Source organism: Theropithecus gelada, chromosome 8 (assembly GCF_003255815.1).
Source record: "Theropithecus gelada isolate Dixy chromosome 8, Tgel_1.0, whole genome shotgun sequence".
Lineage (NCBI taxonomy): Eukaryota > Metazoa > Chordata > Mammalia > Primates > Cercopithecidae > Theropithecus > Theropithecus gelada.
In genome coordinates this window covers 27,189,706-27,215,261 of record NC_037676.1, presented here as the reverse complement: position 1 = coordinate 27,215,261, position 25,556 = coordinate 27,189,706, and the positions used below count along the sequence as shown (strand labels likewise).

The 25,556-nt window shown below is 43.3% G+C and overlaps 1 protein-coding gene across 2 annotated transcripts in view; it reads left to right on the top strand.

Annotated features, from left to right (window-relative positions):
- The window catches only part of FBXO16 (F-box protein 16), a 61,336-nt gene continuing 35,780 nt past the window's right edge, over window positions 1-25,556 (top strand). Inside the window, exons 1-3 of one of the 2 annotated variants that reach the window (XM_025394407.1) lie at window positions 1-133; window positions 6,630-6,744; window positions 16,260-16,295. In XM_025394407.1, the coding sequence (XP_025250192.1) occupies window positions 6,646-6,744; window positions 16,260-16,295 (135 nt within the window). In that variant the 5' untranslated portion in view covers window positions 1-133; window positions 6,630-6,645. The remainder of the gene's footprint in view (window positions 134-6,629; window positions 6,745-16,259; window positions 16,296-25,556) is intronic. The other variant, XM_025394408.1, reaches the window with a different exon arrangement.

Genomic DNA, 25,556 nt, shown 5'->3' with positions numbered 1-25,556 from the left:
TTTAGAGGCGGTGATTGGGCTTGCTGGAAGCTGGGAGGGGTGAGGGGCTGGAGGGAGTCAGAGAAAAGCTGACCTAATGCAACTGTGGTAACGTCAGCGCTCGAGGCTTGAAGAGGGAGACAAGCTAAAAGAGGTGAGAGCTGTGGGCAGTGCATGAAAAAGATGGAGACTCTCTTTGGAAAGCTCCTGGGTCTCTCATGAGCCTTGTCAGTGCTCCTGGGGATTTCATTGTACCCTCTCATTTGGGCTACAGTGCAACTGCCAGATATTCATACTTGTGAAATTAACAACCCACAGATAATTATATGCGTACCAAACACTAGCTCTTTGCGTTGTATTATAGTTCTTGCTTTTTAAAAACTAGTTAAGCGGATGATGAATTCGTATTTAAATCTACCCATACCCTATTTCTTGATAATTTCCTGATAATAATTTGAGATTCCCTTGTTTGATGATATTACAGTATATGGGTAAATTCTGTTAGCAGACAGACCCAATCCTATTCTGCTCAGCGAACTCTGCATATAACCCCAGAGCCCAGTATCATGTTCTGAGTTTCACTCTACATTTCTACAATTCTACAAGGGTTTTGTTTTGTTTTTTGGTTTTTTTGGTTGGTTGGTTTTGGTTTTTTTGTTTTTTGAGATGGGGTCTTGCTGTGTTGCCCAGGCTGAACTGCAGTGGTGCAATCATAGCTCACTGCAGCCTTGAACTCCTGGGCTCAAGCGATCCTTCCACCTCAGCCTCTTGAGTAGCTGGGACTACAGGCACCCACCGCCACACCCACACCTGGCAATTTTTTGTGTTTTATTTTTTTTTTGGTAGAGATAGGATTTTGCTGTACTGCCCAGGCTGGTCTGGAATTCCTGGGCCCAAGAGATCCTCCTGCTTCAGCCTCCCAAAATGCGTGGATTATAGGCATGAGCCACCACACCTGGCCTACATTTCTACAAGTTGTGGTGGTGGTGGTGGTGGTTTTTTTGTTTTTCAAGATGGGGTTGCACTCTGTCCCCCAGGCTGGAGTGCAGTGGCATGATCTTGGCTCACTGCAACCTCTGCTTCCCAGGGCAATCCTCCCACCTCAGCCTCCCGAGTAGCTGGTACTATAGGCACACACCACCACACTCTGCTAATTTTTTGTTTTTGTTTTGTTTTTGGTAGAGACGGGATTTCACTGTGTTGCCCAGCCTGATCTCGAACTCCTGAGCTCAAGTGATTCACCCACCTCAGCCTCCCAAACATTTCTACAAGTTTTAATCCTTAAACTGCTCCCCACTTCCACTGCTGTAGTCATTTTTTCTATTGATTTAACAAATATTGAGTACCTATGATATACTACTGTGATGATTCAGGTGAGCAGTGAGCACTGAAAAACCACATAAGCCAAGAATCATCAGAGTTGTGTGGCACGTTCTCAGAGTGGCCATGAGTTCAGTGTGTCTGGGCAGAGAGTGCATAAAGGTGGGGCCGGGTGAGGCTGAAAGAGTAGATGGAGGTAAAATCATGGCAGACCTAGACTTCCGTGCAAGGAAGTCTGGATCCTGTAGCCATCAGTGAACCTCTGAAGGTTTAGAGCTGAAAAGTGACATGATCAACTGGTCTTTTAAAAAATACCTAACAGGAGACTGTGAGCTCTATTAAAGCAGACTCTTATCTTTGTACCCCTAACATCTGCCTTGTAGGTACTTAGTAAGGTGGTTAAATAATGATGACAGTGTGAAGAATGGCTTAAAGCAGGAGGTGGTGGCTCATGTCTGTAATCTCAGCACTTTGGGAGGCTGAGGTGGTGGATTGCTTGAGCCCAGAAGTTTGAGACCAGCTTGGGCAACAGAGCAAGACCTTGTCTCTACAAAAAATACAAAAACATTAGCCAGGAGTGGTGGTGCACACCTGTATTCTCTGCTACTTGGGAGGCTGACATGGAGGATTGCTTGAGCCCAGGAGGTTGAGGCTATGGTGAGCTGTGATCACACCACTGCCCTCTAGCCTGAGTGACAGGGCAAGACCCTGTCAAAAAAAAAAAAAAAAAAGGCTTAGAAGATCAAATTGGAAGTATGTGGCCAGAGGACCCATCCTTGCTATTGAAAATGAGACTAGAACCATATGTCAAGAACTAGGGTCCTAGGCCCTCTTTCTGTATTTTAATTCTAAGAAAAAGATGAATATTTGGCTGGACGCGGTGGCTCATGCCTGCAATCCCAGCACTTTGGGAGGCCAAGGTGGGCAGATCATGAGTTCGGGAGTTTGAGACCAGCCTGGCCAACATATTGAAACCCCGTCTCTACTAAAAATACAAAAATTAGCTGATCATGGTGGCAGGCACCTATAATCCCAGCTACTCGGGAGGCTGAGGCAGAAGGATTGCTTGAACCCGGGAGGCAGAGGTCATGGTGAGCCGAGATTGTGCCACTGCACTCCGGCCTGGGCGACAGAGTGAGACTTTGGCCCCCCCCCCCCCACCCACCAAAAAAAAAAGAAAGAAAGAAAAAGATGAATATTCAAAGGTAATCCTTACAAGGAAGGAGATTACAAAAAGCAACAGCAAAACATCTGTGGAAGGAGAGGATGACAACTGGCTTTGTTTTGTTAAGTGGGGACAATTATGTTTTGTATGTGTTATATAAAAATCTCTGTAGCTGGGCACAGCGGCTCATGCCTGTGATCTTAGCACTTTGGGAAGCCAAGGTGGGCGGATCACTTAAGGTCAGGAGTTCAAGACAAGCCTGACTAACATGGGGAAAACCCCATCTCTACTAAAAATACAAAAATTACCCAGGGGTGGTGGTGCATGCCTGTAATCCCAGCTACTCGGGAGCCTGAGGCAGGAGAATCACTTGAACCTTGGAGGCGGAGGTTGCAGTGAGCCGAGATCGCGCCACTGCACTCCAGCCTGGGCAACAGAGTGAGACTTCATCTCAAAAGAGAAAAAAAAATCTGTCTTAATAATAGCAAGTGGTCTGTTCTGTGAGCATGTATGTGCATGCAAATACACATACTGCCTGTCTTCTGGAATGGAAGGAGGAAAATACTGTAAAAGGATAATAGCAAGAGATGAGGCAGGACATCCACATTGGCCTATATGGCCAAGAGGGCTGCTTCCCCGGGCCAGGCCCATCTGCTGAAAACCCATCTATCTTTAAGCAGGTTGAAAGAAAGTCTAATCTAAGTGACATGTAGCTCTGAGGAACCAGGAAAAAGAAAACAACCAGTGCAGACCCTTGGGGGAGTTACCAAGGAGAGCTACTTGTCCTCATTCAGAAGAACGTGCCTAGGATCAGTCACATGATTTCCTACACAAACTGGAAAGGAGAGAGTTGTTCAGCATAGAGCAGGGGTAAGCAAAATTTTGTGCGTATGTGCATTTTTCTAGGGGAAGAATTCATAGCTTTCATCATATTCTCCAAGAGCCATGTAGCTCTTAAGAAAGGATTCAAAACAACTCATTTAATTTTTATGTTTTTATTATTTTTTAAAATAATTAAAAAATTGCTCTTTTTAAAATAATAAAATTGCTCTTTTTAAAATAATAAAAATTGGTCTTGCTCTGTTGCCCAGGCTGGAGTACAGTGGCGCAATCACAGCTTACAGTAGCCTGAACCTCCTGGGCCCAAGCGATTCTCCCACCTCAGCCCTCTGCCCCTGCCCCAAGTAGCTGGGACCACAGGCGTGCACCACTATGCCCAGCTAATTTTCTGGGTTTTTTTACTTTGTGTAGAGACAAGATCTCACGATATTGCCCAGTCTGGTCTCAAATTCCTGGGCTCAAGCAGTCTTTCTGCCTCAGCCTCCCAAGTGCTGGGATTACAGGCAACAAAAAAACTAGTTTAAAAAGAAGAAATGTAGCCCAGACACGGCAGTGGCTCACGCCTGTAATCCCAGCACTTTGGGAGGCCGAGGCGGGTGGATCACCTGAGGTCAGGAGTTTGAGACCAGCCTGACCAACATGGGGAAACCCTGTCTCTACTAAAACAATAAAATTACCTGGGCCTGGTGGCTCATGCCTGTAATCTCAACTACTAGGGAGGCTGAAGCAGGAGAATCACTTGAACCCAGGAGGCGGAGGTTGCAGTGAGGCAAGATAGCACCGTTGTACTCCAGCCTGGGCAGCAACAACAAAACTCTTCAAAAAAAAAAAAAAAAAAGAAGAAGAAGAAGAAGAAGAAATGTAGAAAATAAATAACAACAACAAAAACAAATATATCACTTTTTAGCTGGGGAGAGCCAGACTCAGAGGCTACACTTTGTATCTATAACTTTTTTTTTTTTTTGAGACAGAGTCTTGTTCTGTCACCCCAGGCTAGAGTGCAGTGGTGCGACCTCAGCTCACTGCAACCTCTCCCTCCTGGGTTTAGGCGATTCTCCTGCCTCAGCCTCCTGAGTAGCTGGTATTACAGGTGCGCCACCATGCCCAGATAATTTTTGTATTTTTAGTAGAGATGAAGTTTTACCATGTTGGTCAGGCTGGCCTTGAACTCCTGACTTCAGGTGATCCACCTGCCTCAGCCTCCCAAAGTGCTGCGATTACAGGTGTGAGCCACCATGCCGGCTTGCTCACATGTACTTTTATCATTAGCTGCCAGTTAATATTACTGTAATGAAATCATTTCTTTTGGCTTAGTAACTCACCTAAATGTGTCTCAGATAGTAGCTGTTGAGGCTGAGAAGAACCTGAGTGCTGATCTGAGCACCCCTCATTCCAGTGGCATATTGGCAGCAGACAACTGCAGGAAGGCATTGTCTTGGCACCCAAGGGGGTTTAAAACGTGGGCTTTATCTTCCTGAGAGAGAGTATTACATGTCAAATGAGAACCTCAAAGATCTCCGATAGTGTTTGGGAAAATCCCATACCAGCCAAAAAATAATGATTTAAAAACATTATCCAAGGCCGGGCACAGTGGCTTGTGCCTGTAATCCCAGCACTTTGGGAGGCTGAGGTGGGCAGATCACCTGAGGTCAGCAATTCGAGACCAGCCTGGCCAACATGGTGAAACCCCGTTCTGTACTAAAAATACAAAAATTAGCCAGGCATGGTGGCAGGCGCCTGTAGTCCTAGCTACTCGGGAGGCTGAGGCAGGAGAAGCGTGGGAGGTGGAGGTTGAACCTGGGAGGTGGAGGTTGCAGTGAGCCGTGTCTGCACCACTCTACTGCAGCCTGGGAAATAGGGCAAGACTCTTTCTCAAAAAATAAAAAATATCCAGTATCTGTTGCTGTGGGGTCATTTGTGGAGCCCATTGATCAGGCAAGCAGGCCCTGGTCCCATTAGCCATCTCTGCTACCTGTCCTTGTGAAACCCACCATCAGAGCGTGGAAAATGCAGAAACCTGCAACCCTGAGTGTATATATCAGAACTACTCTCAATCAGCTACTAGGGGAGCTGAGGCAGGAGAATCGCTTGAACCTGGGAAGCGGAGGTTGTGGTGAGCCGAGATCGTGTCACTGCACTTGAGCCTGGGTGACAGAGCAAGACTCCATCTCAAAATAAATAAATCAGTTAATAAAATAAGAATAAGAATAAGCCATTGTCAGCCCAGTTGGCCTAGTTTGGTCTCATGACCATCTCTTGGCTAGGGAAGGACAGGCTACCTTAATTAATTAAACCATCAGGCTCTAAACAATGAGGGAAAAGTAATTCCTCCTGAAAATTAAAGTGCTTTAATCAAAAGGAGGCAGACATATACTGGATGACTAAAAATAGCAAATTTCCCCCAATAAACTCAAATCTGTTCATTTCCAAAGCCTTGGCTTTGTCTCTCCCGCCATGCTACCTCTTTAATACGCTCTCAGGCAGGAGTTCTTGTTACTTGGATATCTGGAAGTTAAGAGGGGAGGAGGAGAGTTAATATCACAAGGGACAAGAATGAAGTGTTTCATATTGCATGATGATTTCAAATTTAAAATACTTCTCTTCCTGGCCCATATAGTATGTCCTCAGCTAGCGGTGATTCTGGATTTCCCCCCAGAGTCCAGTGAAAATAAAGTGGCATTAAACTGACCTGGGTCCGACTACCAGTTCCACCACTTGCTATCTGTATGATCTTGGACAGGGTGACATCAATAAGCCAAATTTTCCTCATGTGTAAAATGAGTTAAAACCCACCACCTTACCAGATAATTGTGCGCTTCCATTGAGGAGACATATGAAAGGCTTGACATATAAGATGCCCGCAGTAAATGATCTTCTCACCCCATTCCCTCTGCCAACATACTACAAAATTATATGGTATTAGTATTGGTTTATTTATTTATTTATTTTGAGGTGGAGTCTCGCTCTGCTGCCCAGGCTGGAGTACGGTGGTGCCATCTTGGCTCACTGCAACCTCCAACTCCCAAGTTCAAGTGACTTTCCTGCCTCAGCCTCTCTAGTAGGTGTGATTACAGGCATGTACCTGTACCACCACGCCCAGCTTTTTTTTTTTTTTTTTTACATTTATTTTTAGTAGAGACAGGGTTTCACCATGTTGGCCAGGCTGGTCTCCAATCCCTGACCCCAAGCGATCTGCCCACCTCGGCCTTCCAAAGTGCTGGGATTACAGGCGTGAGCCATCGTGCCCGGCCGGTATTAGTAATTTTTGTTTTCTGAGGGTTATATGATTCACTTCCTCTGATAGGTGCTGTTTTTCTTATGGAAGGATATCCAGTTGTTTCATGATGGCATTTGCACCTCCAAAAAACCTAGATGGTCCCAAAATGCAGACAAAGATGAGCACCTGGACACCCCTAAACCATCAGCTATTGAATGACCGGGTAAGTGACCAGAACTATTTTATCAATTGAATCCATTGATAAAGGAAAAAAGATATTAAAATTTTACTTACCAAAATATGAACAGGAATTATTTAGGATTGTGTAATGGATAAACAAAAACCAAAATGAAGATATTCAAAAACTTTTACTGAACCCTTGCTATATGGGCAAAGCTGGCAATAGACACAGAGTCCTTGCCCAAGAAGAAAATGTCTTGGATTTGTTCTTTCGCCCACTGTCACCTTCCTCTCCCACCCCACTTGTCTTTTTTCTTCCATCGCTTGTTCTCCCTAGAACCACCAGAACTGAGAAAGGAGAGAGTGGTCCACGGCATTCCCCAAAACCCGGTTTTCTTGGTATAGTTGAGGTTGCTGGGTAACGCTGCACATTTAATAAGATATATAAAAAGAATACATTTCAGCTGATTATTCACATTACTCAGATTCTCTTAAGACGTTTATTTTCATGGCCGGGTGCAGTGGCTCATGCTTATAATCCCAGCACTTTGGGAGGCCGAGGCAGGCGGATCATCTGAGGTCAGGGGTTCGAGACCAGCCTGGCTAACATGGTGAAACCCCGTTTCTATTAAAAATACAAAAAAAAAAAAAAAGAAAGAAAAATTAGCTGGGTGTGGTGGTGGGGGTGCCTGTAATCCCAGCTACTTGGGAGGCTGAGGCAGGAGAATCACTTGAACCTGGGAGGTGGAGGTTGCAGTGAGCCGAGATCACACCATTGCACTCCCACTTGGGCAACAAGAGGAAACTGCATCTCAACAACAACAGCAACAACAACAAAGATATTTATTTTCCACCTGCACTCTGGGAAGGTGCCAGCGGAACACACTAAAGGATCACGGTGGACGGCTGTGGTGTGAGAGTGACCAGCCTCTAGGGGTTTCTGTTCCTGCTTCAGTTAGGGACAAAATTTACCAACAGGTCTGTAAGCTCCAGTGACCAATCGCTGTATATAAGAACCACACCTATTTGGCAGGAAAACACAATCACCATGTATAAAACTGACCTCATCCTCTCGCTCCTACATACCAGTTCCTCCCCCGGTGAGAGACACTACTTCATACCAAGTCACTCAAGCCAGAAATTCTGCTTCTCCCTGTCCAGTCTGGGATTTGATTTTCCCCCAGATTACAAGCTAAAAAGTTAGCCTGTGACTTATGGAATAGAAGACTCTGCTGTTTCACAATAAAAGATGAGATTCTTGGGTCAAAAACAACTTTACTCACAAAGCAGCAAGTGGCATGAACATTATGTTTGCATGGGTTCTGCTGGTCCTCCCCGTCCCACAGGTGGGACGCATAGGGCCCAGATAAATGCTACACATACAGTGGTTTGAACCACAGCTGAGGAACAATGAGCCCAGGGCATCCACTGCTTTTCATAGTAAGCAGTAAGTAAGCCTGCTCTTGCTCCCAAAGGGAGACATTACCTCATCCCTCAAGGTTGCCCTCCTGCAGACACAACCTGAAAGAATGGCCCAAGTCACGAATGCTCAGGGCCTTGCTTTTTTTTTTTTTTTTTTTTTTTTTGAGACAGTCTCACTGTGTCACCAGACTGGAGTGCAGTGGTGTGATCTCAGGTCACTACAACCTCCACCTCCCGGATTCAAGTGATTCTCCTGCCTCGGCCTCCCTAGTAGCTGGGACTACAGGTGCACGCCACCACACCCAGCTAATTTTTGTATTTTTAGTAGAGACAGGGTTTCACCATGTTGGCCAGGATGGTCTCGACTTCTTGACCTCCTGACCTACCTGCCTCGGCCTCCCAAAGTGCTGGGATTACAGGGTGAGCCACCGTGCTCGGCCACGAATACTCAGGACCTTACGTTCTTGGCATGCCAAGATGTTTCAGAGTGTGAGAGGCACACAGAGAAGTGTCTACCAACGCTCCCTTGCCACCATATGTAATTTGCTTTCCAGTACTCTGAGTCCTCCTCCCAATCTCTCATTCAGGCCTCTCTTCTCCACCCGCCTATCTACTTCCAGCTCCATTCTCAGCTCACAGTCTGCACCCTTTGCCTAGTGTACTGCAGTCACCCCCTAACTGGTTTCACTGCCTGTGTCCCTGCCGATCCATCCTCTATTCTGGTCCCAGAGAGATCTTTCTAAGATTCCGATTCTATTATGTGAAACCAATAGTAGGCTCCACTCCCAAGAGTAAATTCCAACACCCCCAGGCATAGCATTGAGGATCTTTCATGATCTGACCTCAGCCAACTTCCCAGCTCCATCCCTGCCACTGCTCCTTCACATCCGATGCCCAGGCCCAGTTCAGGGCCCCCAGGTGAACCCTGCTGTCCCATACCTCCATGCCTTTGCATGTGCTCTTGCCGTTGCCTCCTATCTGAGTCAATCCAAATGTCCTTTCCTCTGTGAAGCCTCCCGCTGCATCCTGCTTCCTTTTCTTTGCTCTCATCATTATTTACTGGCTTTCCCAGTCAACTCCCATGCATGAAGAGTTGAGATTCTGTCTTTTCTCTGTGTACCCCCAGGAACCTGGTTTGGTTCCTGAAGCATAAGAAATAGAGCCAGGGCTGGGCACAGTGGCTCACACTTGTAATCCCAGCACTTTGGGAGGCCAAGGCGAGTGGATCACCTGAGGTCAGGAGTTCAAGACCAGCCTGGCCAACATGGTGAAACCCCGTCTCTACTAAAAAATATAAAAATTAGTCAGGCATGGTGATGCACCCCTGTAGTCCCAGCTTCTCAGAAGGCTGAGGCAGAAGAATCACTTGAACGCAGGAGGTGGAGGTTGCAGTGAGTCAAGATTGTGCCACTACACTCCAGTGCCTGGGCAACAGAGTGAGACTCTGTCTCAGAAAAAAAAGAAAGAAAGAAAGAGAGAAAGAAGGGAGGGAAGGAAGGGAGGGAGGGAGGGAAATTGAATCAGAGTTCAGGTCTACTCCCTGGTACCTCTTTCATGGACTCTTGTCTTCCTGCCTCTTCATCTTTGTGTCCTTAGCCTGGATTTACCCCTCTGCCCCTCTAAACTCAACAGATGGGCTCATCCCTTGGCAAAGCTCTCATCCAACCTGAACCCTCCTGCTCGGTACTTTCTATTTCTGGTCAAATCAGTTTCTACTGATGAGCAATTTTAGGAAAGGAACAGAAGGGCCAAGGTAGAGATTGGAATAGTGAGAAATAAAATGGAGAGAGACTGAAAAAGGAAAATGATAAAGGAAATGAGGAAAGAGGAAAAAGAACCAAAAAAAAAAAAAAATAGAGGGACCTGTAGAAACAAAAGGAAAGGCAGAGAAAGAGGGAGAGAAAGATTCAGCCTTCACCTAGCCATGAACACCAAACAAATCTATTGAAAAAATTTTGGGAGGCAGGCACAGTGGCTCGCATCTGTAATCCCAGCACTTTGGGAGGGTGAGGCCAGTGGATCGCTTGAGGCCAAGAGTTTAAGACCAGCCTGCGCAACGTAGTGAGACCTCATCTTTATTTAAAAAAAAAAAAAGTAAAATAAAATATTAGCCTGGCATGGTGGTGCATGCCTATGGTCCCAGCTACTTGGGAGGCTGAGGCAGGAGGATCACTTGAACCCAGGAGTTGGAGGTTGGGGTGAGCCACGATTGCACCACTGCACTCCAACCTGAGTGACAGAGACCCTGTCTCTGAAAAAAGAAAGAAAGAAAATCGTTTTTATCCAGCTCAACAGTAATTTACTCAGCACCTGTTTGCAATGCTTGAAACTCTCCCACAGTTTGTATAACAGCTTATCTGGTTCCCCTACCAAAACTTCAGGGTCTCATTTTGAAATCTGTCTTCCCATAGAATTGTGAAGGTTTTACACACATGTGAAAAAGTGACTTGAATTCAAATAGGCGTTCATTGGATTCCTTGATTTTCAGAAATTTTCTTCGAAAAATTATGTGTCTTCATCAATTTAGCAGCTGTAGAGAAGAAAAGTGTCTTAGGAGGCAAAACATTTCCTGAATGCCTCTTGCAGTTCAAGAATCAGTTTTAGAGAAGCTGATTCTGAGATTAGCATGTAGAGTGTTGACTGGAGAGGACTTTCTGGATTAGCACCTGGGAAAGGAAGGAAATAAAAGGAAGAGAAAAGGGGCAGATGTGGGACAGAGGAAGAAGTTTGGCTGGAATGCAGTCTCAGTGAGGTCTCCGCTGACCCCACAGGACTCCCTGAGGCTGCCATGATGCTTCAGATTGGTTGTAAAGAAATACCTGAGGCTGGGTAATTTATAAAGAAAAAAGGTTTAACTGGCTCACACTTCTGCAGGCTGTACAGGAAGCACAATGGCATCTGCTTCTGGGGAGGCCTCAAGGAGCTTTCCATGTGGCAGAGGGCAAAGCAGGAGGAGGCATCTTACGTGGCAGGAGCAGGAGGAAGAGTGAGACAGGGGAGGTCCCACACACTTTTAAACAGCCAGATCTCATGAGAACTTACTCCCGCTGATGACAGTGCTAGGGAGATGGTGTTAAACCATGAGAAACCGCCCCCATGATCCAATCACCTCCCACCAGGCCCCACCTCCAACATAGGGAATTACAATTTTTTTTTTTTTTTTTTTGAGACAGAATTTACTCCGTTGCCCAGGCTGGAGTGCAATGGCGCGATCTAGGCTCACTGCAACCTCTGCCTCCCAGTTCAAGCGATTCTCCTGCCTCAGCCTCCTGAGTAGCTGGGATTGCAGGCGCCCACCACCACACCTGGCTAATTTTCATATTTTTAGTAGACATGGAGTTTCACCATGGTGGCCAGGCTGATCTTGAACTCCTGTCCTCAGTGACCCACTGGCCTTGGCCTCCCAAAGTGCTAGGATTACAGGTGTGAGTCACGGCGCCCGGCTGGGGATTACAATTTGATACGAGATTTGGTGGGGACAGAGATCCAAACCACATCATTTGTCTTACATTGTAGCAAGGGGTAAGCGGGGAAGAGGGTCTGGTCTTTATACTTCCACACTGACCGACCATTCAGTGGGCGCCAGCTGCCTACCCCCCCCCCCCCCCCCCCCCCCAGTCTGACCCTGGGCAAGGCAGCTCTCTCAAGCTTGTGACTGTCAACCAGCAGCCTTCCAGCAGGTGGGGAAATAAATCCTTCAGTTCTGGAGGGGAACGAGTGCATCACAGCACTCATTGTTTCTTTAACAGATTTTTATCCAATTTAACGATCACTTCTCAAGATAATATGTATTGCATTGTCCCGAACTCCCATTTTATTCCAAAACAAAAAATCATTTTTTGGTTTAGTTAGGTTATTGTGTGGCGTAAAATTATTTTTAAAAATCTTAGTGTGTATATATACACAGAAGTATGTGTACGAATGCACAGTCACACACATAGAATTTGTATGTGATTATGCCAAGCTGATGTTTGTTTGTTTGTTTGTTTTTGAGGATCTCACTCTGTCACCCAGGCTGGAGTACAGTGGCACAATCACGGCTCACTGCAGCCTCCACCTCCTGGGCTCAAGTGATTTTCCTGTCTCATCCTCCCAAGTAGCTAGGACCACCAGGCTCACACCACCATGCCCGGCTAATTTTTTTTTTTTTTTTTTTTTTAGTAGAGACAAGGTCTCACTATGTTGCTCATGCTGGTCTCAAACTCCTGAGCTCAAGTGAGCCTCTGTTTCAGCCTCCCAAAGCTCTGGGATTACAGGCATCAACCACCATGCCCAGCCATATCAAACTGTTAATATTGGTTTTTCCCGAAGAGTTATATGGGTGTTGGTGGACAGAGGAGGGTCTGTTAGAAGAGAGAGCTTTCATTTTCTTACTTCATACAATGCAGCAGTTTCCAATTTTAAAACACATATTCGTACATATAAGCAAACAAAGGACGATAACTCTGGGAATTGAAAACTCTGGTTTCAAATCAGCTGTACCAATTTTACCTTCTCTGGGCTTTATCCTCCTTTGTAAAATGAGTGGATTGGATCAGATGACCTTGAAGGTCTCTTCTGGTTCTAACATTCTAACTGTGTGAAAGGAATTAAAAATAGATGCCCAAGGAGACAGCCGGCCAAAAGGCATGCAGACAATCATTTCAAGGGGCTTCCACACTTCTAAATGAGGGTATTTGTCACCAATGATCAGTGAAATTTTAAGGTTTCTTGGTTTTAAGTTTTTGTTTTAATTTTGTCTTTCTTCTATTCTGTAGTAAAATGTGAAATATGTAACTATCTTAGACTAAAATAAAAGTCACAGGATTTTAACTTCACAGCAGGCTTTAAGCAGAGAGGTTGAATTCTCTAAATTCAAATTTAGATGCCTAAAAAAAACCCAGCATCACCAGGATAGGCATATTTAACGGATTAGTAAGTTATTCAAGCATTGTGAATTTTGAGTGAAGGAATGTTTTTAAAATGTATATTTCTTTGCCAACTAGTGTTTTAATTGAAAGTGATCTTTATCACACAAACACATAGAAAGGTAACTGTGGAAGGTGATGGATAGGACAATTTCCTTGACATTTCATTATGTATGTATATATCAAAGCATCAAGTTGTATACCTTAAATATACACAGTTTTTAAAAAGAAAAGAAAGTGATCCACATTTCTTTTAGAGTATGGCTCACACATGTTGTACAGTACATGTTAAAAAAAGGTGTTCTGAGAAAAAGCACCCAGTTACCATCAATCGATCATTATTTAGGGGCCCCTAAATATCTCACTCCTACATTGTAATGATGTCACACGGTGAAATATGTAACTACAGTGTCAACAGACTAAAATAACAACCGTGGGATTCTGACTTAACAGCAGGCTCTGAGTAAACTGTGATATAAACAGACTGCAGCATCTTGCAAGAAAAGAAGATCCATTTTAATATTTCCATTTGGAAGAAATACTTTGTTTTCCAGCTCTTTAAAATGAAGAACCTGATTGCAAATCTTTGAAATAAAGACTTGCTCCAAACCAGGGTGTGTAAGACTGTAAGTCCAACTGAGAACCTGATGACAAAATTATCTGCCCAAAATGATACATCTTGTCAAAGGTAGAGTCAGAACCAGATCTGGGGTCTCCTGACTTTCAGTCTAGTGTCTTTCCTCTACCCCTTGTGTCCCATCAGTTTCTGCTTGAGTTTACCTTCTGGTAAAGAGCTGGACTTGCATGGACTCTGCTTAGACTTTGTCTCATGTTTTAGCCTGTGTAGCACTTCCCAATATCCACCCCATTCCTCTTCTACTACCCTCTTGTTGACCGTCTTTTCCCCTTTAAGTCAGTTTCCTTTTGTTTCCAATGGGTTACACCATCATTGGACACCATGCTTCAACTTCCTCTTGAAGCTCTGTTGTGGTCTCAGGACCTAACCTCTGCTTCTTCTTATAGTCAGACCAAAGCATGGGCAGAAGTTCATCAAGAATGTAAGGCTGGAAGTCAGAATGGGGAAGACCAAGGATCTGGTGAGGAATCAAGTGCAGTGTTGAGCTGAACACATAGTTTGGACCCAGAGATTTTTTAAATATCTGTAAATATAACCTCTTTGGTCCTCTGCTTATCCTTTCTAAAATATAGGAATCAAATAAAAAGATCTTTAGGATTCCTTTTAGCTCTAAAATTCGATGACTTCTGAAGCTTTCTTGTTGTTATTAGTCAATCAGCAAAATGGTTTATTGAGGGCCTTCCATGGACTCTGTACTTGAGGGTTCTATGGAGCATGTAAGAGAAAGTGGTTGTAATCTACTTGGGAAGATAAAATTAACAGACACCACTAGAGAGCAAAACAAACACTATAAAGTCTAAGTGAAGCATGAACTATAAATGGAGTAGGAGTTGGGAGGAGAGAAATCCCTGGGCTTCAGAAAAGTGACAACACTGGTTGCACGGGTTGGGTGATGCATGATTGATAGAGAAGAATTCAGACAATATTTGAATCCAGATATTTTGAATCTTCTGTGTTCTACAGATTCTCTTCTACTTCTTTTTATCTAGAAATTCTGAGTTTATCTGTTGCCATTATTTGAGGGTCCTGGTAGCCCAGGTGGCAGTTAGCTGCGGGGAAGGGTCTTTTTATTCTTCTTCTATGTGCAAAAAGTGTCTGTCTGTGACAGAAGAGATTCCCTGGCCAAGAGCAAAACTGACATTTCACTGGTCCCGAGGTGGTGGCTGAACCAGTTATTTCAATTCCTATTTTGTATGTCCTTGGCAACCAGAGCTTGAGAGTTAAAAAAGGAAGGAAAACACGATCTGTGGGAAGCATAAAACCAGCTCCTCAACCTCTTCCATAAAAAGAGAAGAAATAGGTCTGAGCCACCTCTCCAAGAGGGAACATTCTTACAGCACTAGAGAATGTAGTGAGTGCCAAGAGGAGGGAAAAATATCAATCCCGATTTTGAAAGCTGACAGCGGGTGTATGGGATAAAGCAAGTGAGACATTCAAATATGTTCATTACTCTCTTTCTCTTCCTCTCTTAATAAGCCCCTTCTCTGCCACATGTACCTACATTAGTCTTCCTTTCCTCACTCACTGAAATGTGCATATGCACTGATGCTCAGAAAAGCACCTCAACACCAATATATAAAGATACTCACATTGTACTGATACATCCATAAGGATATTCATTCTCACAATCACATTCATTCAATTCAATAAACATAGATACCTGTAACATGCTCTGTAAGCACTCTGCTGGAGATGTCAAGATGAAAAAGACTTAGTTTCTGTCCTAAATAGTATATTGTAATAAACTTATACCAACAAACATTCAAGTGGAAGCCCAGAGGTGTACACACACACATTTCTAATCCTACAGATGTGTACATACTTGTACGCCCACTGGTATGTGTATACACTGAAATAGAAAAACAGAACTGATCATTCACCTGTTTCGTAAATTCTCATACTATTAATACTGAAATATTTCAGACGGGGGAGTTTCATGTTCCTGTTTTTTTGTTAGTTTTTTCATCTCCTTTCAAATTCTAAAACTGATTTACCTTTATAATTCCATTTTTAAAATTTCTTTCCCTTTAAACAGCTGTTACTTCTTTCTTTTTCTTCTCCTTCTTTTTTTTTTTTTTTTTTTTTTTACAGAGTCTGGCACTGTCACCCAGGTAAGAAGTACAATGACATGATCATAGCTCACTGCAGCCTCAACTCCCCGAGCTCAAGCAATCCTCCCACTTCAGCCTCAGCTGGGACTACAGGGACACACCACCACACCTGGCTAATTTTTTGTACTTTTTGTAGAGATGGAGTCTCACCATGTTGCTCAGGCTGCTCTTAAACTCCCTAGCTCAAATGATCTGCCTGCCTCGGCCTCCCAAAGTGCTGGGATTAGAGGTGTGAGCCACTGTACCCAGCCTTATTACTTCTTCTTTCATATGAATTATTCCACATGTAGAAACTGAAATAAAAAAAGAGAGAAACCTTGCCCAGGGTAAAAATACATAACCTCAGGAGTAAAATCTGTCTTTTTATATTCAGCTGATACAATGAATATTTATTCACAGATCCCTTAATGATATCATTCTTGTAATGGGTATTTTGAACTATGATATATGAAATTACCATATTCTTTTTTACTTATTGTAGGTATTTGAAGAAAGAAGAGCCCTGCTTGGCAAATGGGTAAACATTTAAAATATAGTTTATATTTATATTAAAAACATAGTGTTTTTGCATTATGTTATCTGTTTTCATCTTTCAGGCTGCTTTTAAAAAATCAGACTGGGTGGCTTACAAATAACAGGCATTTTTTTACTCAACTTGGATAGAAAGAAAAAAAACCCCAGACATTTATTTTTCATGGTTCCAGAGGCTTAGGAAGCTCAAGATCAAGGTGCTGGCAGATTCAGTGTCTGCTGAGGCCTCTCTTCATAGACAGTCACCTCCTCACTGTGTCCTCACGTGGAGAAGAGGGGGAATGAGTTATCTGGGGTCTCCTTTATAAGGACAATAATCCCCTTCTTGAGGCCCACCCTTATGACCTAATCACTTCACAAAGGCCCCACCTCCTAATCCCATCACACTGGGGGGTTGAGATTTCAACATGAATTTGGGGGTGACATAAACATTCAGTCTGTAGCATTATCACAGAGCCCAGAGAATTCATTTTGGATTTAAGGGAGTGCTTCCTCATTTCCTGAGAAGCATGACAGGTGCTTTCTGTAAGTGTCAGTTAGGATTTGGTCAGGGAAACAGAAATCGTATCTTATTTTAACAGACATAATTAAATGAACAGGATTGGTTAAGCAAATATTGGAGAACAGAAGAGACAGAAAGGGAAGGCTGAGGTTCCAAGGAGGTAGAACTGTGGGAATTAGCTACCACCAGCTCTCCTGGTACTGGGAGCTCAGAGGGAAGACCTTCAGCACCATAGGGAAGCCAGATTTCTATGGAGTAAAGCAGATGACATCACAGCCAGCTGGTTCTGATACAGCTGGCAAAACATGATGGTTCTAGGTGTATGGGAAAAAAAGCTGGACCTTGGAATCAATGGCTACTGTCAGGGTCAAGAATTAGGTGATCCTGATAGGAACAGCAACCAAGCAGGAGTAAGTTTCTCGTCCCTCAGTTTCCCTCTAGCACCTTCCTCCTCATTGGCAGCATTTATCAGGGAGCCAGCTGTCAAAGGAGAAATATGGTGATAGAGATCCTGCCTTCTTTTCTTTTTTTGAGACGGAGGTTTGCTCTTGTTGCCCACGCTGGAGTGTAATGGTGCCATCTCAGATCACTGCAACCTCCTCTGCCTCCCGGGTTCAAGTGATTTTCCTCAGCCTTCTGAGTAGCTGGGATTACAGGCGCCCACCACCACGCCTGGCTAGTTTGTTGTATTTTTAGTAGATCTGGAGTTTCACCATGTTGGCCAGGCTGATCTTAAACTTCTGACCTCAGGTGATCCATCACCCTTGACCTCCCAAAGTGCTGGGATTACAGGTGTGAACCACATGCCCAGCCCAAGAGATCCTGCCTTCTATGCCCACAAAGTAGAGCACAGAAAGGTGGATTTGGGTCAGGTGCAATAGCTCACAGCTGTAATACCAGTACTTTGGGAGGCTGAGGGAGGAGGAGAGCTTAAAGCCAGGAGTTTGAGACTAGCCCGGGCAACATAACAAGACCCCATATCTACAAAAATAATAATTTAAAAAATTAGGCAGGCATGGTGGTGCATTCCTATAGTCCCAGCTACTTGGGATGGACGAGGCAGGAGGATTGCTTGAGCCCAGGAGTTCAAGGCTTTAGTGAGCTGTTGCACTGGTGCACTCCAGCCTGGGCAACAGAGCAAGACCATGTCTCAAAACAAACAAACCCCAAAATAGAAAGATGAATTTGGATCTGAGGGACAATAACTTAGTAACCAGCACGGTTTACCCATTTGGCTACTCAGCATTCATATATACCCTTCTATAGATCCTGACACTTTCATACAAGAACTGTAACAATGTTATGTTTTTACCTAACAAGATACAACTGTCCTTCATCAAAAACTAGGACTTTCTCATCTGTTCCTCAAAAGGAGGGACACAAAGTCTCAATGGCCATCCCTGGATGTTGATCAAAATATCCATCTCTGGGCATTTTTTTTTTTTTTTTTGAGATTCTCTATTTTCTTTCTTCAAGAGAATAATCTACGGAGGCAGGGCTGGCTTCTATCCTGTTTTTCGTTGTACATACCTCGATGCTTACCAGGCATTAACAGATATTTTCTAAATCAATAAATAATGGTCTCTTGTTTTTCTCCTTTCCCCAAACAAACTTATTCCTTAAAATCACTAAGTCATATGGTAGCCTATGTACCCCTGCAAAAACCCAATGAATGGGGCTTAAGGGAGATATTTCTACTTTATTTACATTTCTGTCTCCATTTTAATTTTTAGATTTTCTTGGATTCAAGACAGTAACATAAGAAATGCATTTTTGAAAGAAAGAGAGAGAAAGGAAGGAGGTGGGGAGGGAGGGAGGGAAGGAGGGAAGAAGGAGAAATAAAGATACCAGTGTTTTTACTTAGCATTGCTTGGAATTTTCACTGTAGGCATCCAGCACTGTGTTAGTTTTAAAGTTTAATCTAGTATTAGAAGTGAAGTCATTTTTTTAAAAAGAATCTAGACAGTGAGAGATAAAATGTAATATGAATTGTATTCAATGATAGACAGTCTGGAAGTGTTTTCATATTTGGCCATAGAATTTGGCAATTTTTGTTCATTTATTTGCACATGGTTCTGTCTAATGTTCTGTACAACAGCAAATAAAATAATCAAGAGAAACTGAAAAGCTCTTCTACTTTGCTGTTTCATGCTACTACTTATCCCCTTCCTCTCAAATCTCTGCCCTTCAATCCCTGTTAGAAAAGGCTATTGCCTCTCAAATTGAGAGAGAACACAGCAGAAGTGAAAAGGGAAAGAATCTCAGATTTTCTCTCAGCTTCTGCTCTGTTGCTAGTATAAATAGTAGTAATATCATAACCTATTTTAATAAAGTAGATGACATCACTTTTAACTTGCTGGAAACAACCATAATCAGAGTTAGAATTCAAAAGAGAAACAAGGAAAACTATTTTGCAAATTGCATGACAGAAAAATGATTAATATCCAGGATATATAAAGAGTTCTTACAAGTCAATAAGAAAAATACAAATGTCCCTACAGAATAATGGGCTAATATAAGAATGAGGAATATTTAAAAAATAAATGAACACTAAGCATATAAAATATGCTCAATTTTGCCAAAATCAGAGAAATGCAAATGAAAACAATGAAATTCCCAAATTCTCTCTTCCTTGCCTGTATGGCAAAAATTGAAGAATTAGATAATATATATAACTCTTCATTATATATATTATATATATAATATACGCTGTAAGGAAGGATTCACTAGAGAGCAGGAAGATACTTTTAAACTCACTTGGAGGGAATGTAAAATGGTAAAGACCTTTTAAAGACCATTTGACAGGATCTGTTAAAATTTTAAATGCACGTTCCCTTTGAGCCTCTATATTTATGTATACTAGAGATTTATTCATTCAGAACATGAAAAGGCATGAAAAAGCATGTACCAAGATATTGCTCCTCCTCCTTCTTTTTCTTTCTTCCTACTGGAAAGGTATCAGTAGTAATGGTATCAGTAGTAAATTGAGTAAACAAAAAATGCTATATTCATCCTACTATGACAGAATGAGAAGACAATATGCCCTGGAGTTCATTACATATCAGGACATGTGTGGCTACATTTTGTTTATTTATTTATTATTATTATTATTTTTTGAGATGGAGTCTCACTCTGTCACCCAGGCTGGAGTGCATTGGCTCACTGCAACCTCCGCCTCCCAGGTTCAAGCAATTCTCCTGCCTCAGCCTCCTGAGCAGCTGAGATTACAGGCGTGTGCCACCACGCCCAGCTAATTTTTGTATTTTTAGTAGAGACAGCATTTCACCATGTTGGTCAGGCTGGTGTCGAACTCCTGACCTTGTGATCCACCCACCTTGGCCTCCCAAAGTGCTGGTATTACAGTCCTGAGCCACCACGCCCGGCCATTTTGTTTATTTTTTAAACTGCTGCATAGTATTCCCTGGGATGGGTATACTCTAATTTATTTCACTACCTCCAACTTGATGGAGATATGTGTGTGTGTGTGAACGTATAGAAATGCATGACCATCTTCCAGGCATGGTGGTGTGCGCCTCAAGTCCCAGCTAATCCAGAGACTAAAGCAGGAGAATTACCTGAGCCCAGGAGTTTGAAGCTGTAGTGCACCATGATCATGCCCGTGAATAGCCACTGCACTCCAGCCTGGGCAACATAGCAAGACCTTGTCTCTGAAAACAATTTTTCTTTTTTTTTGAGACGGGTTTTCACTCTTGTTGCCCAGGCTGGAGTGCAATGGCGCAATCTCGGCTCACCGCAACCTCCTCCTCCTGGGTTCAAGCCATTCTCCTACCTCAGCCTTCCGAGTAGCTGGGATTACAGGCATGCGCCACCATGGCCAGCTAATTTTGTAAATTTTTTTCAGTAGAGACGGAGTTTCTCCGTGTTGGTCAGGCTGGTCTCAAATTCCTGACCTCAGGTGATCCGCCCGCCTCAGCCTCCCAAAGTGCTGGGATTACAGGCATGAGCCACCACGCCAGGCCTTAAAAATTGTTTTTTATTGGCTGGGCGCGGTGGCTCAAGCCTGTAATCCCAGCACTTTGGGAGGCCGAGACGGGCGGATCACAAGGTCAGGAGATCGAGACCATCCTGGCTAACCCGGTGAAACCCCGTCTCTACTAAAAAATACAAAAAACTAGCCGGGCGCGGTGGCGGGCGCCTGTAGTCCCAGCTACTCGGGAGGCTGAGGCAGGAGAATGGCGTGAACCCGGGAGGCGGAGCTTGCAGTGAGCTGAGATCCGGCCACTGCACTCCAGCCTGGGCGGCAGAGCTAGACTCTGTCTCAAAAAAAAAAAAAAAAAAATTGTTTTTTTATTTTTAGTTAGAAAAAAAGGAAATGCATGAACATCAAACTTTTGAACAGTGGTTATCTCTGGGAGATGAAGTGAGATTTGATAGGGAGCAGTGTTAAAGAAGCTTTTCATTTTTTATTCTATTGATTCTATATGTGTCTGCTTGAAACTTTTGTTTTTTTCAAGACTGAGTCTCGCTCTGTAGCTAAGGCTTGAGTGCAGTGGCGTAATCTCGGCTCACTGCAGCCTCTACCTCCTGGGCTCAAGTGATCCTCCCACCTCAGCCTCCCAAGTAGCTGGGACTACGGGCATACGCCAACATAGCACTTTTTTTTTTTTTTTTTTTTAAAGAAACGATCTCGCTGTGTTGCCCAGCTGGTTTTGGTCTTGAACTCCTGGGCTCAAGCAATCCTTCCGCCTTGGCCTCTCAAGAGTGCTGGGACTATAGACGTGAGCCACCTTGCCCAGCCCTGTTTGAAACTTCTAAGACAAAAACGTATTTACACTTTGTGAAATTAAATTTTTGATAATAGGACTCAGAAACTCAACCAGAAGAGATAATATAACGAATAAGCCAGCAAAAACAAGCCTCTCTCTTTATCCCCCTCCCACCCTCTTTTTGCCACAAGCCTCTCTCTTTATCTCCCTCCCACCCTCTTTTTGCCATTCAGTGTGAGGTGGGTGGAACCTGATCACCCCAGCAACCTTCTCACTTCCTCAAACGGCAGCAAGAATCCTTGTAACAACTACTCTAAAAATAGGATGTGCACAGTTATATTGAGTCAAGAAAGCCTTAAAAAAGGCATCCTTCAGGAATGAATCGTGAAGCAAGGTACCGTACGTGATGCTAGAATAGGAGAATAATGGTCCTGACAGTCCCCTAGTCTCATACATGAGGTCCCTGGCTACTCAGTCAGGGGTATTTTTCCTTGAGAGGTGACGCAAGAGATGTGGGGGATAACTGAATTCCTGTACAGTTAACCCTTCCATGGATTATGTACTTTTTGGATTATTTCTAGCACCTTCTAAATCCTAAAGGGATTTTCCCCTACTGTTCAGCATTCTTCTGAGTCATCTCCCAACCTTCTTCAGTTGGTAGTTCAAGGAATGTAAATTAGTTTTCTATTAGCCTAAACAAACATAATTGGAAAGGAAAATCCCTTGAGGCAAAGAACACCTATCAAAGCCAAACAAATTACCTCTGACCATTGTAATCAGGGAAATAAATGAGGAACCAATGTAATTATCTTTTTCATCGCTAGAGAAAGTGTTTTAATGTTTTCTTTTATAGATTTCTTCAGTATTTTATCATCCTGATGTTCTTTTATATTTGTGTTAAATCACTCATTCTGCAACGTGAGCCCATTCTCTTTTGAGGGCAGCAGGAAAGTGGATGAGCTAGCCTCATTTATTCTAAATGCACTTTCCATCCTTGTCAATGTACAAACATGGTAATTTTATGCGCATTTCTTTTTATAGTTACTTAACCCACATACATATTATTTTTAACATCACTGTGACATTTTCTAATAGTAGCTGCCATGTCTACAATGAGTCATGTACTCTATTAGGAATTTTATACATATATTATTGTATTTAATCCTCTCAACCACCCTACAAGGTAGATGTAATTATCGCTAATGTGTAAATGAGGAAATCGAGGCTGACATATTTTTGATGAGTAAAAGAACTAATAGAATATTGGGAGTGAGACAGCAAATTGTCTTATTCTGAAGCCCACCATCAACCTATAATGCCCTGCTTTCCCCTATCATGTTGTTATATTATGGTTTGTTTAGCTGATTCCCTACTACTAGCATTTTGAGTTATCTTTGATTTTGTGGCAGCCATAATATCTTATGAAAATTTTTTGTGACCATAATCATCCTGGGTCTCAACGTAGCTCAGCCTCGCCAGACTCACATAGCACTGCCCAAATGTCATTTTAGAATGAATTCCAGGCCTGATGTGGTGACACATCCCAGCCACTCAGGAGGCTGAGGTGGGAGGATCCCTCGAGCCCAGGAGGTTGAGGTTGTAGTGAGCTAGGATTGCACCACTGTACTCCAACCTGGGTGACAGAGTGAGACCCTGTCTCTAAAAAAACAGAATGAAATAAAAAATAAATAAAATGAATTCCAATCTTCATTTTGTCTCTTTCAAAGAAAACAGGAAATCCAGTTCAAAACTCATAGCCATACTCCTCCAGTCTTCCTTCACTCCCGAGCTCTCCCACACTAGCTGCTGTAGAGGCTACTATCACCCCTGTGACTCCCATCAAGCCAGTTTTCCAACTGTTCTCCCTCTCTCTCTTCTCACCTTCTTTTTGGCTCTTTATTTCATAGATCAATTCAGCTTCTGGGGCCAGTTCCTCTGGCCTTAGCCATTCTGGCCTGGTTTCTCTCTACTCATTCTCCTGAGAACCCATCCGAAAGAGCTGGGAAAAAAGTCTCCTTTTTTTTTTTGAGACAGAGTCTTGCTCTGTTGCTCAGGCTGGAGTGCAGTAGCTGGGATTACAGGCGCCCACCACCATGCCTGGCTAATTTTTTTTTTCTTTTTTTTTTTAAAGTAGAGATGGGGTTTCACTGTGTTAGCCAGGATGGTCTCGATCTCCTGACTTCGTGATCTACCTGCCTCGACCTCCTGAAGTGCTGGGATTACAGGCGTGAGCCACTGCGCCCAGCCAGAAGTCTCCTTTTATGGCAGTTGGAGATACGGCTTATATAGAAACGGGGCTAGAAGTCAGGGAACACTCACATATGAATCAGTTTTATTCCTGTGGTCTTTGCAGTTAAAGTTTCTGTTTGTTCATTTTAGGATCCCCCTCCTCCCCACCACAGTGATAGTCTCCAAAGTGAGATTTGTGGGTCATTGAATAAATCTATAATAGTGGATAGTTTTAATTAGGAAGTATTTCTACTGTTATTCTACTGTTAATTTTTTTTTTTTTTTTTGAGACGAAGTTTTTGCTCTTGTTGCCCAGGCTGGAGTGCAATGGCACGATCTTGGCTCACTGCAACTTCCACCTCTCGGGTTCAAGCAGTTCTCCTGCCTCAGACTCCTGAATAGCTGGGATTACAGGCATGTACCACCATGCCCAGCTAATTTTGTGTTTTCAATAGAGACGGGGTTTCTCCATGTTGGTCAGGCTGGTCTCGAACTCCTGACCTCACGTGATCCACTGGCCTCGGCCTCCCAAAGTGCTGGGATTACAGGCGTGAGCCACCGAGCCTCTACTGTTAAAATTTATGGAAGGCCATTGTTTTGGACTGAGCTCCTATACTAGGCCCCAACAGACCAAACCAACCCAGAATGGAGGCAGTCTCACGTAATCAAACTGAACTTTAAAAAGGGCCAGTTTAAATTAAAAATGAAAAACAGGACCAAACAAACAAACAAACCCAAAACAGGAGATTCACAGCCACCAATCTGAAGGGTCCCAGTTTATCTGAGCTGGCATAAGAAAGTCTTATGTGTTAATCTTATGAGGAAAGTAACTCTGAAATAATCAATCCACTTTTTGTTCCTTATTTCTCCTTTTTTAAAATTTACTTTATTATTATTATTTTTCTCTGACAGGGTCTCTCTCTGTTGCCCAGGCCAGAGTGCAATGGCATGACCACAGCTCACTGCAGACTCCACCACCTGGGCTCAAGCAATTCTCCCACCTCAACCTCCCGAGTTTCTGGGACCACAGTTGTATACCACCATACCCAGCTAACTTTTTACTCTTTTGTACAGATGGGGTGTTGCTCAGGCTGGTTTCAAATTCCTGGGCTCAAGAGATTCTCCTACCTCTGCCTCCCAAAGTGCTGAGATTACAGACATGAGCCACCGCACTGGGCCTATTTCTGCTTTCTTCAACCCTTTTCCAACCCTGAAGCCAACCAACCTCCTCTTCTCAACTCTGAGGACCTGCTCTCTGTTCTTTTGATGGGATGCTGCCTGATTCATGAATCGCTAATAAAAGCCAATTAGATCTTTAAATGCAATTTGTTGACATTTTGTTTTTTAACACTATTAATTAAAAAAAAATCGAGTTGACCCTTGAGAAGCCAAAAAGAAAAAAAAAATCAAATTAAATTTAAAATATATTGTATAACTATAATGAAGTTAACTTGTTGTAATGCTTGCAAAAAATAAATTTTTCCTTTACATGCCTTTTTAGGTAGTCAGTGTATTTTATGATTACGACTAAACGATTATAAACAGATTATAAAATTCTGTTTATAGTCAGGTGCGGTGGCTCACGCCTGTAGTCTCAGCACTTTGGGAGGCCAAGGTGGTTGGATCACGAGGTCAGAAGTTCGAGACCAACCTGACCAACATGGTGAAACCTTGTCTCTACTAAAAATACTAAAGTTAGCCAGGTGCGGTGGTGCGTGCCTGTAATCCCAGCTACTTGGGAGGCTGAGGCCGGAGAATCACTTGAACCCACAAAGTGGAGGTTGCAGTG